At 39.6% G+C, this 14,552-nt stretch overlaps 2 protein-coding genes across 2 annotated transcripts; one reads left to right on the top strand and one right to left on the bottom strand.

The window, feature by feature from the left end:
• Positions 1-55: 55 nt before the first annotated feature.
• On the bottom strand, positions 56-5,549 carry LOC139203329 (rab5 GDP/GTP exchange factor-like). Its single transcript, XM_070833009.1, has 9 exons — positions 5,348-5,549; positions 4,292-4,478; positions 3,902-4,029; positions 3,007-3,158; positions 2,842-2,911; positions 2,615-2,750; positions 2,431-2,525; positions 1,253-1,509; positions 56-1,152 (listed from the first exon to the last, which is right to left on the bottom strand). Exons 2-9 carry the CDS (start codon positions 4,447-4,449, stop codon positions 736-738), a joined length of 1,413 nt encoding a protein of 470 aa, XP_070689110.1. The 5' UTR covers positions 4,450-4,478; positions 5,348-5,549; the 3' UTR covers positions 56-735.
• A 1,794-nt stretch (positions 5,550-7,343) lies between these two features.
• Positions 7,344-14,131, top strand: LOC139203577 (cilia- and flagella-associated protein 251-like). Its single transcript, XM_070833391.1, has 20 exons — positions 7,344-7,496; positions 8,101-8,241; positions 8,411-8,520; positions 8,607-8,715; positions 9,212-9,292; positions 9,392-9,469; positions 9,558-9,599; positions 9,698-9,969; positions 10,071-10,247; positions 10,330-10,580; positions 10,705-10,856; positions 11,025-11,201; positions 11,308-11,492; positions 11,609-11,723; positions 12,219-12,382; positions 12,480-12,570; positions 13,072-13,215; positions 13,317-13,545; positions 13,714-13,902; positions 13,989-14,131. The coding sequence occupies exons 1-20, from the start codon at positions 7,344-7,346 to the stop codon at positions 14,129-14,131; spliced, it is 3,003 nt and encodes a 1,000-aa protein (XP_070689492.1).
• Positions 14,132-14,552: the final 421 nt, after the last annotated feature.

Here is a 14,552-nt window from a genome sequence, read left to right as displayed (position 1 = left end):
AGAAAACACAAAAACACAATTTGAAATCATATCAGTCATCTTTAATATTGCATTCAATTACAACATAGCATATACCCTTTTGATTTCTTCATCAACGCATACCCTGTGTACACTAACACAGATAGTAAAATATGTTAACAGACTCTTTTGCACCAGGTATTTCATCTTTGTACAGAGAGTGAAGAAAACCTGTTGAGAACACATCTCTGAAAAAACGTGGTTTGACTAATACACCCCGTTACTTGTAGTGGTCTATGACTGCCATCTAACACCTTCACCCGTGGCATATATTTTTTATTTCACAGTGGTCTACATCAAGGCACATCAAGGCACATATTGGCATGAACTATTAGAAACAAGTGAATATCTAATAAGCACCCTTAAAGTGTTATGTTGTGTACCCTGAGTGCATAAATATTGATTTTGATCAAATCTGTTACTATAACTTGGAATGTATTGTTAATGGCCTTCATCCTCAAACATCATACTAGTGCAAATTGTTTTTAACAAAGTCATTAAAAGATTTCCATGCACCCTGTGACACCAATTGCAAAAAGTTTCCTTCAAGAAGTTTTTCTTCATGTTCAACCGACTTGTAAATCCCAGCTTTCTTGGTGGAAACCTGTGCAAATGTGGCAGTGGAATATAAAACTGTGTTTATTTTGCAGCCTACACAAGTTAGTGCTGAGCATTAAAAAGAGTCATGTACCAGATTATATGTTTTTGTTAATAAATCTAACAGTCTGTATCTTTAGGGCCTACATTTTGATCTGTAAGCAGCATCACTGACTGGTCCTTGTCATCCCCTTGCAGCGATGCATTATGAGCTGAGGATGAAAAAACCTGTGAGTGCTCAGCCTGAGCTGTTATCTCTTTCTGCACCAGAGCAAACTGAGTTGTTGCCTCATCCAGTTGTGACGTAACAGCTTGGACCCACTTTTGTAGCTGCACATTGAGAGTATCCACCCCTTGGTCCAGTTTCTCCTGCCTGCCTTTCAGCTCTTCTAGCAGATGCTGTGTGTCACTGGCAACCTGCAGCCTCTGGTCTCCCACAGAAGGACCGCGCTGACGTAGCATGTAGCCCTCAAACTCTTCTGGGCTGAGGTTGAGTGCTTGTCCATCCAGCTTTTCAATGAAGGCCACCGCACAAGACTAAAACAGGGGATGGGGGCAAAGGCACAAATGATCAACCAACCTCTTTACATAGCATCCAGTGGTGTACACTGGATGAGTAACTTCACAATGAACTTACCAAATTTGTGAAATAGTAGCCACTCTCTCCTGCCATCAGACTGTGAGGGAGACCAAAACGAATCACATATTGCATGTTGGAGTGTAGGCGAGGTGGGTTGGCCTTCAGCACCACATAAATCAGGCCCGACAGGAAGTCATCAGCATTAGCAGGCTCACTGTTCGAGGTGGAGAGCGCTTCAAAGACATGCTGACTGCATTTGGACACACATGTAAGTTTGTCCTGAGGCGCTCGCTTGGCATCCATTTCAATTATGGCTGTTAAAAAAAAAAAACAGAGAGCAGAAGAAAACATCAACGACTGACATTTGAGACCTTTTAATGGCATTTCCAGATTACAAGCAACATACTACTTTCTCTCATGAGCTTTAACCCTTGTGCACCCCTTTGGAAAATAATGACGTTTCACCCTTCGTGCAAAAAATTTACCTAGGGGTGCACAAAGGTTAAGGAATAGCTCAATGTTTTGATATAGAGAGGTCAAAAATTCAAAAAATCATTAAAAATCTATAATATTTTCATGTAAACCTGGAATCAGAAAGTTTGAGGATTCAAAAACATTTAAAAACGCAAAACATTATATGTAAAATTAACAATACATTTCTAACAGTCAAATTTCAGCACATTTTGCCACTGACCAACTCAACTCCTTTATACAATTGGAGAAGCAGATAAAGTGTCATCTGAACATATGCTTCAGTGGCAGGAAATCTGGCATTTTGTACAAAGGAGTTAAGTCTATCAGTGCCACAAATTTGCTTAAATCTAAAATATTCCTTCCTCATTTTCTGCTTCAACGTCTTGTGTTTTTAATCCTCAAACTTTCTGAGTATTTCCAGGTTTATGTGAAAATAATACAGGTTTTTAATGCGGTCTCAGACTTATGGACCTCACTGTACGTGTCTGTCTATTAAATATAACACTACAGCTAGCAGCCAGTTAGCAGCCAGTTAGCTTAGCTTAGTATAAAGGTAGGAAATGGCTAGTCTGGCTCTGTCAAAAGGTAAGAAAATCTACCAACCAGCACCCCTAAAGGTAACTACTTAACATGTTGTGAAATATAAACCATATAAAAAACGACATCATTATATTTAACAGTGAGATGTGAGAGTTGCAGTGATCTTATTTTACTCTCTGCCAGAGACCAAACAACCATATTGTAGTGAAGTTGTGAATCACCTGTTATAGCAGGCAGATAGGGGTCGCTTGTGACCGCAGTCTTTTTATCAGGAAAAGGTACGCTCAGCATCTGTGGAGTAACCCAGTTTAAGGAGCTGAAAAGTAAAGACATTGGTGCCAAACAGGGCCTACGGTTAGAGGTTTTGATCAAATAAAACACAAGTGACTTGTATATGAGGCTTACCGTATCCTTCTCTGGAGAGCCAGGTCCTTCTGTTCATCATCACAGCTGTCATGGCAGAAAACCCATTTGTGCAACCGGGTCATTATTAACTTCTCCACATGCTCCATTATCTGAGTGACCTGAGCCTCGGGAAAACCTGAGAATAAAAACAGCAACCCCAAATCATTTAATATTCTCCTGTTTCCAGAATAAACAGTGTTTCGCTTGTTGACCTGATTTGTACTCACTGCTAAAATATTCAGCAAAAGACTGGTAGAAATCTTGCACAAGATCTGACTGCTTCTGTATGGGCAGATCCTGTAAAAATGATGAGATCTATCATCAGAGCAGCTCTTACATATCAAAGAGATTTTATTAGACGTGTAAGGTTTAACTTTTAAACAGATAATTACATGGTATGCCTCCATTGTGTTGAGGAAAGCTGTACATCGGGACTGCAAGCGCTGGGAGGAGGGGCTCTTCAGTATTTTTAAAAAACCAGTGAAGTCCCCGGGCTCAAGGCTCTGGAAGGCTTTTAACACATTTGTAAAGCTCTCAGAAGACTCTAGGGGGACAAAAAGTGGATGTTATTGTAGATAAATAAATAAAGTAACATCAAAAGGTGGAGAACGGCAAATATCACAACACATTATCCAGGTTCAATCCGTGGCAGCAGTACATACAGACTGGTAGTGAACCTGTATGGATAAGGGCACTATGTTACCCACACGTATGCACATGGGATCCTTCACTGTGTACACTGTGTACATTACACAATAAAGGAAAACACCTGGATTTTGTTTTCATTACATAATTGCAAGTAGAAATCCCATGCTGAAGAGGTATCTGATGTTTTCTGTTAAATGTTTGTGTTCTGTCTCATGAAGCAGGATTTTATAGCACAGAGAAAAATCTAAGACATCTCTTTCTCCATCTACTATTGTGCTAAAGGCAAACAGAGAGCACCAAAAAGGTCAGTAAGTCAAAGCTTTCGCTTTGATCTCAACAGACTTTGTAGGATCACAGGACAGCAATGAGCACTTCAAGCCATGGATTGGTGAGACTTTTCCAATTGGCCTTATTTTTCTTAATCCTAGTTGTGTTGTGAATAAGGCATTTCCATCATGCTAGTGCTTTTGTTGCCTTTGCTCCATCCATTTTTCTCTTGCTCCTTCCAAATCTGTCAGAGTAGCTGACAGAGGGATTGTTTTTACCCTGATGCGACACAACCAAACATTTTGCAGATACTTTTTTGACTTGATGGAGCTGAAAACACTGAATCCAAGAACACAAAACTAACCAACCTACCTTGAGGTTTTGGAGGCGATGGGCTGCCCCAGAAGAGCCTCCTCATTGTGTTAATCCTACGACTTTTCTCAGTGCTTTTCTTCTCCTCAAATTTGGAGAAGGTGAGAGGAGTTCCATCATTGCTCGGCCTACAAGAAATGACAACATTAGACATCCAAACCTAAACCCATCTTAATTCAAAAGCACTGAATTTGTAGTATCCTCCAATGTCTATTAAGAGAGTCATGAATGGCGTAACGATGACATTTCTATCATGCATCGCTTCTAAGATACTGTGAGAAGAATCCATTTACACTTTAACTCCACTCTGTTGATATCATAACAGCGTCTTCACAGCTGACAGAAAATGTTGCTTTGAGTCTGAATGATCGTTACAGGCGGCGCGTTTACCTCGTGTCCTGTCTCGGTGCTCCAGCTAAACGTGCCCTCTCTCTCCAGCACTTAGAGCAGAAGCCCTGCCATGCCGGGTTTCCATAATACCCACAGGCGTTCTTGCAGAGCAGCTCCTGCTGAGAGACTCTGATTCCTCTTTGCTTATCTGTCCACATTGTAGAGCTCTCTTGTATTTCACTCCCACCTGTTGAGCCAACATTTCAACCAAAACAACAAAAAAGTTTTAAACATACTATGCAGGGGGTAATATGATTCCTTTGAAAGTTCAAACCTTTGAAGGAAACTCAGTTTGCCCTGCATTTGTGACTACAGGGACCTGAATCTCACAGGCTTGGTGTTCACTATAGCTTGGCCCTGTTCACCATGCAGGGGGTCAACTAGGACACACAGTGCTGCTATAGAGCACATTAAAGTGAAAGACTCCTGTAAAAGCTCACAACGTTATGATTTCTAAATATGTTGCCATTAAGGGAATTAAAATAGCTATTTTGGTTAAACTGGTTCATTTTAGGATATTTTTTAGATTCTGCTTCTATGAAAGCTACAACTACTTCTACAAACAGTAGAAAACAGTAACAAAAACACTTGATTCCTGACTGATTGTGTACATTGATAATTAACTTTCACTCGGATTTGTGCAGATATGCTAATTACTTCTGTGTCTCATTCATGCAGAGTTTCACAAACAGTGAGTTCTTATTTGTCACACTTAACCATTTTGTCCTTCACCTAACTATTAGCTATTAGCAATTTACACCATTTAGAAACCATTTCATAATATCTAACACTACAGCAAAGCCGGACTGGCTCAGCCTACGGATTAAAGCAACTTTTAAAAGAACAATAACAGTTTTATGAGTGTTGGCTGAGAGCTCAGTGGTGGCTGACTGTCAGCTGAGGGGAGATAAGAGACACCGGCTAATGTTAGCTAACAAGTAGCTACAGCTGACAACCTTTCAACCCACTTCTACTAAATATGTGTAGGTGTAAACTAAACTAAACTTCTCCCGCAGTCAAAACGCAAAGGTCCCGTTTATTAAAATGCCTCCTCACCTGTCAGTTGGTGCTTTTTGTTTCACCCTCTGGTGTTTTAACCCCTCACAAACTCATAATAACTTGAAAACTGACGACGAGAATCCTTCGGGCCAAAGTTAGTAACACGTTGCCACAAAAGCAGGAAACAGGAGCAGCCAAAATTCACTCAATAAAAAGTTTGACGGCATGAAACGAACCCAGAAAATCACCTGCCTTCAAACCTGAGCGACCGGAAATGCCCTGAAAAAACAAACTGTGAAGTTGGACTTAGTGTTGTGCCCACACGGTGCCTTTCAAAGTAAAAGTATCGCGGCAGAATGTTGCGGTTCCCCGTTTAAAAACGCTAGAATCACGTGGCTCGAGGCATCGTCACTACCTCCCGGAAGTGTTCATATGCTAACAAGTCTGCCTTTACGCTCGTGAGATGATGTTTGTCCCGAAAGCGTTAAAAATCACGAGTCATTGCCCTCCATTATTAAAGTTTTATTTTTGAATGTTTAACCGGAAGTTTTACTATAATAATATATCTGACTTGATGCTTAGCGCAGCTGTCATTACCCGCTGTGGCCGCTAGAGGGCAGAAACACGCATACTGTGAGCCCAGCAACCCAAAGGTGACTGATTTATAACATTTAAAATTGTATGTCTCATGGGTTTTATTGGTGTGAATGCTGAAATTTATTTAATTTCTTTTGCTGAAAGTATTTAAGAAAATATTGTGAAATGTCCTACTCATCCCCCAGTTTCAAAACTATTTCATGATTTAAGTCTAGCACAGTAGGATCACAGTGTTTATCAACGCCCTCCAGTGGTCACAGGGAGGAACTGCAACACATAAAATTAATCAATTTCCATTAATGAAGACCCATTTTAACTAATTAATATGCAGGTTATTACAAATTACTGTTCTGTTGTTTTCACTAAATATTTGTTACTGTAGAAATAACAAAACTAATGGAGATGTTCTGATGCTGTTTTTTTCCATTGTACTTCTATTTAATTCTCCAGCTCATTTGAGACCAGTTTAGTTTCTGATGCTCTCCAGACACACTTTCTCGAGTCCACTGCGCCTATAGGTTTTTATTATAAATGGTTTTGAATTGCGTGTCATCTTCTAGCAGACAAAAAAATCTCACTTACATTTCCTCTTATTCACTTAATATTTTCATGTTGTCCTTAATGTATTATGTTACAGTCTTCAGTCTATGTCTATGTTACAGTCCACAGTTTCTTTTGTCGAATTTATTTCCATATTGTCTAAATTTACTAAACGAACTGAGCCCTAAATGTTTGTTTGAAAGGGTCAGAATCACGTGTTTTACTGCCCTCTAGCGGCCACGCGTGAGAACTGCAATACAAAATTTGATAGTCAATTACCGTTAATGCTGACTGGGAAGCGTACTATTACTTCCGGTAGATACTTTAAAAATAAAGTGATTAAACTCATTCCATATTATTCAGTGGGATTAATACATATACTGTCAGTAAGTCATTTTGGTAACTAACCGTTTATGTCACGAATGATGTGGGCATTGTTATCAAACAATATAGAGATAATGACTGCAAACAGCTGCTTAATGATGATTAATCGTGCGTTTAATTTGAAATACCTGACCGGAAATATTGCGTTTAGTAGTTTTCACTTGTCGTCCACTCAGCGGTAACTAGGCAACGCGACGCCTCGCAGAGGCTAACTTTATGGAGACTGTTTTTTTTGTACGTTGAAGCCCCTAAAGACTTAAAAGTAAAAGTAAAAAGTTCTTAAAACATTAAGGTTTGGACGTTTGAATGATGCGAATCATACAAGAACTGACATTTTTGGTTGATTATTTAAATAACTGAGAAATCTTTCGTTGCCTTTTTAGCCTAATGTTGTTTAGCTAGCGTATTTAGCTAGCTTCAGTGTTAACAGAGACTTGGTCACCGTCAACTCGATAAAACAAAGAGGGAGAGCTCTGTGAAGTTGTTAAAAAAAAAGACATTAATCGACGATCGAAGTGTGTGGTCAGACATCATGTCAGGTGCTGAAGATGAAGAGTGCAGGAGGAGTGCAGGAGAAGAGACAGAGGCCGGTTTACTGAAGATGAAGGGGCAGTCTCAGGTGTACACTGCAACCAGAGACTCACTTTTCCCAAAGAAGACAACTCACACAAGGACACATGCACTGGTTAGTATGTGTCGCCGAAAAATGAGCACTATTTGTATACTGGCTCCTTGCACGTTCACTTATAAGAACCCGGACCCTTTTCTCATTTAAGTAAAATTATGGGGGATATAAAAATAAACAGACTAAATGGACCACAAGGAACACATTTCTTATTTTTGAGATACTACCCCTACTGTCCATGATCTGAAATGTTAGATATATGTCACAGCATTATTTTTTTAAAAAGTTGTTTCATATGAACTTTTTCAGCTGTATGGTTAGGACAGGTTAATTGTAATCTAGGACAGTATTAGACTTGTCAAAGCTAAAAAGCTAATCTAAAATTAGCTAGTTGTGTCAGAGGTGTTAATCAAAACACAAATTGACACTGGGTCACATGACTGCACCAGGATGTTTAGTAGCTGTCACTCTGGGACTTCTTGAGTTCAATTCAAGGATAACATTGTTTAGGAAACATTTCCACAATGTTTGTCTATGACACCTGTGTCACTTTGGGTTCCAATAGGTTAAGAAAGTTTCACGAGAAATGTTCACCTGAAATAAAAGGGTTATCTGAGGATTTTGACTGCCTCCTAACAATACTGCACATTTGCTCTTCCTCCAGTCACTAGAGTGGATGTTTGGGATGAATCCTGCTCTTCCTGCCTTCAGTCTACAGGACCACGATGAGCTGGTGGTCTTCTATGCCGGAGCTCAAGTTGGCATCATATACAATCACACCTCAAACTCCCAGCACATACTTCAGGTACAAATCACCTGTTTTTGTCTTCTGTTGGGATGTGTAATAACAACGAGATGAGAGAGTGTTGGTGGGAGTAATCTGGGTAGTTTTAGATATCTTTTGATTGTAATAGTAATATGCAGGTTGAACTTTTAATTGACATAGCCTTCTGTATACACTTGTATCTTCTCAGGGTCACTGCTGCCCCATTTCATGTATGTGTGTGAGTGCAGACAGACGCTGGATTGCAATAGCAGACCAGGGGCTGAAAAGCACAGTGATAATATGGGACTCCTACTCTGGGTAGCTCTTGATTCTACATGCACGAGGCATATTTATGAATTAACTTTTGCTCTTGATGGTAATCACATATATGATAAATATTCCAGCATTCCTGTGCATACATTGTTCGATTGCCACCCTGAGGGAGGTGTCATTGCGATGGAATTTTCAAGAGACACAAAACAACTGGTAACTCTTGGGGGTGAGAAAGTTCAAGTGAGTACAATGGTTTGAATGGACAGATTGAATTAAACTATTTTTTTTTGTAAACAAATTAGTTTTGTCTAGATTGTGAAATGCATAGTCTAGGAAAAAAGAGACAGATTTATGATCAAATGAAGGCCAATAGTGTGACACCGTGTGACTTTATGTCATTTTAAATGTAAGGGCTCCAAAAAGTCTAGCCTGATGATATGATAGTGTAGAATACTTATCTATATATTCAGCGTCTTGTATCATGAAAACGTTATGTGATCATTTTATTGCCTTTTTCAGGATTAGGCTTCAAGGACCATTTTATGTTTAATAATTGAAATAATATAAAGTATGTAACTTCTTATCAAGTAGTCAATATCTCAGGACTGCACTCACACACAAAACACAAAAACACATTAATATTTCATACTGGATTTGACATATGAAACAGTAAATGTCTTTCTAGAGTAACATCTCCAACTATTAATTAATTAACTAATTATCTATCTTTTCACAGTGTGTGTGTATTTGGGATTGGACAAATGAAACAGAAAAGCCTTTGTGGTCTACTCAAATCAAGCCTAAGCATGGTTTTCAGGTAAATAACTTTTGTCTTCCTTACATATTTAAATGCTACCTAACTTTATGGATATGGCATTTGGTAAATAAAATGTACAAATGTTGGACGGTTTTCCAGCACAAGATAATTTTCAATCCAAACGACAGCACCCAGCTGCTGAGCAACAGTGAAAGCCACGTATTATTTTACAACAGGGTAAGTCCTGCTTTTCCTTTTATATTGAAATGCATAATACAGCTGTTTTGTGTGTGTTCGTGACAATAATCAGCTGATCTTTCTTCAGGCCCTTGGAAGTCTGAAATACTTTGGCCTAAAGCTAAACAAGGTAAAAATAACCACAGAAATGTTGTAGAAGATGACATTGAACTGTCAGAGATGTCTCTCTCCGTTATGACGATGAGTGTTTTAATAAATATGCTGCAGATCTGTGATACAACCACCGGTGGACATGATGCTTTTGTATTTGGCGCGTCTTCTTTTGACGACTCTCAAATGAGCAGCGCAGCCAATGTGTCACTCAGCCAGTCTGCGTTTCACTGGAAAGAGAATAAGATCCTAACAGCGACTCCAGCAGGCACTCTCGTGGTGTGGGATGTGACGACAGAAGCAGCTGCAAACGAAAAGCCCTCCAAAGATAGAGTCAAGATCATCCATCTTCAAAAAGATCCGATCACTGTTCTCACCGTAACTGACAGGTGGCCAGAGCCAGTGACATTCATTGTAATTGTTTTATAAAAGTCTAATGTATTGATTGGTCTTTAATCTCTCTTTGTTTGTGTATTGTTTGAAATCATAGCTGTATCGTAACTGGTGACACTCAAGGTCTCATCAAATTTTATGATGAAGAATTCATTCTTCTCGCGTGGTACAGTGAATTCAACCTGGACGCTATTGTGTCCATTTCCTTTTCCAAAGAGTGTGCACAGGGACGCCTAGAGGACTGCACTCTGGACGCAAAGCCATTAATCATCAGGTAGATAAATTACGGTCTATTATGCATTCAGTCTAAACTCTTATGCACATTTTAGCCAAACTGACCTCTCTTTTTCCTGCAGGAACTTTGTCGCATCCACAGTCAGTTCAACAATAGTGCATGTGAATACACAGAAAGGCATCTCGCGAATCCTTCTACAGGAGGATTGCGAGCCTGTACATGCTTTGGCCTGCCACCCCAAACAGCCAGCTGTGGCTATGGGCAATCAAAGAGGTATTTTAAAAGTGTGGGACTATAACAGCAAAGTGATCGTCTGCAGCAGGGTCTTTGAGAAAGAGAAGCAGATTCAGTGTGTCACTTTTGACCCTCAAGGTGAGCCATCGTTCTTACTTAGCAAACAAATGTTGTATACAACCAGTGTTTCCCAGCTGCTGCATGAATTTGCAGTTTGTTATTATAGTGCAACATAAAGAGCCACCTTTTTGTCTCTGAACAGGACTGTACCTGGCAGTTGGCTTTGGCAGTGGAGCTGTTCACATATTGAATTCCAGCACTTTGCAAAGTGATCCAGAAGAGTGTTTCCATCACACTAAAGATGGCATCCATCACATCACTTTCTCCTCAGACTCAAAGTATCTTGCCACTGCGGTGAGCAAGTGTAATATGTCTGAACTTATTGTTAGTGGCATAATATTGGCCTATTGTTAAAGCTGTGATTATGTCAGAAAATGTATTATGGACAGCGCACTTCTATGCTGTAAAATTCTTATAATTATAAGTATAACATGTAGATTTGACTTCCTTGTTCACTGTTAGGATGCCGGAAAAGCAGTGACGGTGTTCCGCTTGCAGACTAATAAAGGCTCTTTGCCTCGTTGGACGTACATGGGCAGATACTTCTCCCACTACAAGCCAATCACAGACCTTCTTTTTGGGGTTCACCTGGACAGCACCCAACCCAGACTGCTCTCTCTGGGAATGGACCGCCGACTGGTTAGTCGGGTTGTGGACTAGTTTGATGTTTTGCGATACTGTTTTATATGCCAAATATTTAGCACACACACGTACTTCTTTGTGCATGTGTCTGACTGAATAATAGGTGGAGTATGACCTGGAAAACAGCGATGTCAATAAGCTTCTCATCTTAAGCTCAGAGCGCATTGAGCAAAGCGCTGTGCCAATGTCCATGATTTGGTACCCTCCCCTCACCGCAGAGCAATTTCTTCTCGTTGCCTCGGACCAATACAAGATGAAGCTTTTAAACAGCACCACCAAGATGTGCAGGTCTGTGAAATACTGTAACAAGATCAGTTTATTTGTGAAATGTATTTCCATGACTCATGACTATTATCACTGCAAATACTGGAGAATTAGTTATTACATGTGTTTTACAAAAACAGAAAGACTCTCCTTGGCCCAACATATGGCTCTCCCATTAAGAAAGTAGTGCTCCTTCCCATGTCTAAGGAACCTGAGAGACACTCATATTGCCTGGCATACATCACAGAGGACAAGGTCAGTGCTGGAAATTCTTTGTAGTGCTTTCTTTAGTAATTTGCTCTATTTTATTACAACCTGATTTGTTTTTGTGTGCAAAACTTGTTGTCTTTTAATTCCTCCCTAATTTATTATACAGTTACTTGAGTTCAGTTGAGCATAAAGTATGTAATTTGGATATATAAATATTTGTAGATTTTTAATGTATATGAAGGAAAATAAGGATCAAACTGGTCACTGGAGCCTGGGCCTTACTCACTAAACTATCTGGATTACTTTGCTGAGTGAAACTCAAAGCCCCATCAAGTCTTGGACATGGATTGATGCAACATCCATTGTTCCATGTTTAACTCAATGTATTATGTCAATATGTTCTGTGTAATCCTGCCTTGTTACATTTACTTTTAGACTATATTCATATTTAGTCATGTTTTGAGCCCAGTGCTGTTTTGGTAAGACGACACAGTGATTCACATTCTTGATCTTACCACTAAGAATGTGCTGTATTTCCAGGTGGGCCTCCAGATTTTGCCCCTGGATGGGAACCCCTACAAGTCCAACGCTTTGATCTGCCATGCAGCAGGGGTGTCTGCTTTTGCCTGCTCCTACGATGGCCGATTTGTTTTCACTGCAGGGGGATCTGACTGCACTGTCCTGTCATGGGAAATAAGCTTAAAGTAAGGTTGACTAGTTCCAACCTGAGGACCAGAGGAGACACATGAGCAGTTTAATCATGTTTTCTGTCATTTATGCTCTCTGCTGTTGTGAATGTAGTGCACTGGAGGCAGCAGCTGCCTTGGGAGGAAAGGACCTGGAACCATTTTACACTCTTTTAGAGGGCGGCAGAGATGGCGAGTTCTATAGGGTGAGTCGGGAGTTTTCCTCATTCCTTAAGACTGCTGAGGGTTGAACAGACTTGAAATGAGAAGCATGTGTCCTAGTATATAATTCCCTAATATGTAATGTCATCAAGGTTATTAGGTAGTTATGCACTGTGTTATTTTGCATGTTGAATTACATAACTTAACAAAAGAATTTGGTTTCTTGGTTAAAGTAAATTTTCTTTAAAATGTTTCTTCTGTGGTTTTACTTTTATGTTAGTGTTTCAGTGTGCTGCAGGAACATATTTCTCGACACAGTGACTGTTTTTGTATCAATCTCGTGCCTTTATATGGTAACACTGAGTTGATCTGGTTCCTCTAGCCATTTACACTGATTTTCCTTTTAGAAATGCTTGTTTCGAAGGTGAAGGTGTCCAACCTCGACACGGGATTCTTTCTAATTGTATTCAGAGTTTTTACTCTTAACTGCGAGTGTTGTCATTTGTGATAGTTATAGATTCTCATTTGTCTGAGATTGTCTTTAGGAGATGGAGGACTTTTTCTATTATTGTCAAGTCTCTCATCAAGGCATTGACTTGATGGAAAAACGACAGATATCTACCAAAATCCCCCTGTCAGAGGTCCCTTCTCTGATGAGAGCTTTGGCTTACTTCCCTACTGAGCAAGAGGTACAATGTGTGCACATAAAGTGCATTTTATTAACAGTAAAATAGTATCAAAAAAGTAATTTTCAACCTCAGACCTGCAATTTCTTTATACAATTTAACAGATAGAAGATATGCAAAATGAGGTCAAGTTCAGCAAATATGCTGAAACAGGTAAATATGTGACGGACATCGATCTGGAGGAGTTTATCAAGCTCTATGTCAACCACCGACCAGCCTTCGGCATCTCCGGCAATGAGCTTGCCCAGGCTTTTCACATCCTTGGTGAACGTAATTGTGGAGGCCAGCTTGTTCTGCAGAGACATGAACTGATAGAACTTCTACAGGCTCGAGGTACGCTGCAGCTGATTCAGTCAGATAGTTATTTGTTTTTAGCTGTATTTCTGTCACATTACTGAGAAAAATCTCAATCCACTTCTCCAGTTTCTGCATCCAATGTTTGTGTTTCATTGTCAATGTGGCACAAACACATATGCATAACTTTGATATTATCTTTGACAGGAGAGCACATGACGGAGGAAGAGGTGGCAGAGTGCTTCACAACACTTTTAGGCCTCGGTGAAGAAGAAGAAGACGAAGACGAGGAAGAAGAAGTAGAGGAAGAAGACGAAGAAGAAGCAGTAGAAGAAGAATATTATGATGAAGACGAAGAAGGGGAACATTCTGAGCAAGACACTGATAAATCTGAAAGTAGGTAAAAGAAAACTCAAACCGTAAACTAAGAATTCTCAAAACATCATCAACTTTTTGATTTGTGTGTGTGCGTGTGTGTCCAGGTGGAGATTCAGAGTCTACACTGGAGTGTGCCATCCCAGATGAGATATCTATGAAGACATTCACAGGCCACATCCTGGGCTTCCCGTCCTCAACAAAGAAGAGAGACAAGTCTTCCCGTCCAACTGTGCTTGTAACTAACTAACTAAATCTGGAGCATCTGTCTCTCTGCTGCTCTTTGCTGTATTTTAGATCAAAATATGATGAATATGAACATGAAGTTTGATTCTAATGTCCAGCTTTGTCACATACTACATCCAAAATGTATTTTGTAAGGAAAACTATACATGAACTAATTTAAGTTTTCCTTATGATATTTAAGGTACATTAAAGGTTAATACTTCTTAATTCAAATGAATACAAGTTAAGGGTCCGCATTCAGATTTTTGCTTGAGTGAAAAGCAAAAATTTGAATGTAGCACCTGTACTTGTAACTAAGTATTTTGTGATATTGCTAAAGTAAAGGACTGGAAGACTTCTCCACCACATGTTAGTATCATTGCTTCTTACAAAAACTCAATGGTTGCATCTTGCATTTGAATACTTTGAAGAAAATGTACATGCAC

Source organism: Pempheris klunzingeri, chromosome 7 (genome assembly GCF_042242105.1).
Source record: "Pempheris klunzingeri isolate RE-2024b chromosome 7, fPemKlu1.hap1, whole genome shotgun sequence".
Classification (NCBI taxonomy): Eukaryota; Metazoa; Chordata; class Actinopteri; order Acropomatiformes; family Pempheridae; genus Pempheris; species Pempheris klunzingeri.
The sequence above is the reverse complement of the archived record's forward strand: the minus strand, read 5'-3'. Positions and strand labels throughout refer to the sequence as shown.

Coding starts and splice junctions, on each gene's coding strand:
- LOC139203329 (XM_070833009.1), bottom strand. CDS start 4,449: ATGTGGACAGATAAGCAAAGAGGAATCAGAGTCTCTCAGCAGGAGCTG. Junction 2,912..3,006: donor ACACAATGGAGGCATACCAT/GTAATTATCTGT, acceptor TCATTTTTACAG/GATCTGCCCATACAGAAGCA. Junction 2,526..2,614: donor GCTCTCCAGAGAAGGATACG/GTAAGCCTCATA, acceptor TTTACTTTTCAG/CTCCTTAAACTGGGTTACTC.
- LOC139203577 (XM_070833391.1), top strand. CDS start 7,344: ATGTCAGGTGCTGAAGATGAAGAGTGCAGGAGGAGTGCAGGAGAAGAG. Junction 11,202..11,307: donor TGGGAATGGACCGCCGACTG/GTTAGTCGGGTT, acceptor ACTGAATAATAG/GTGGAGTATGACCTGGAAAA. Junction 12,383..12,479: donor TCATGGGAAATAAGCTTAAA/GTAAGGTTGACT, acceptor TTGTGAATGTAG/TGCACTGGAGGCAGCAGCTG.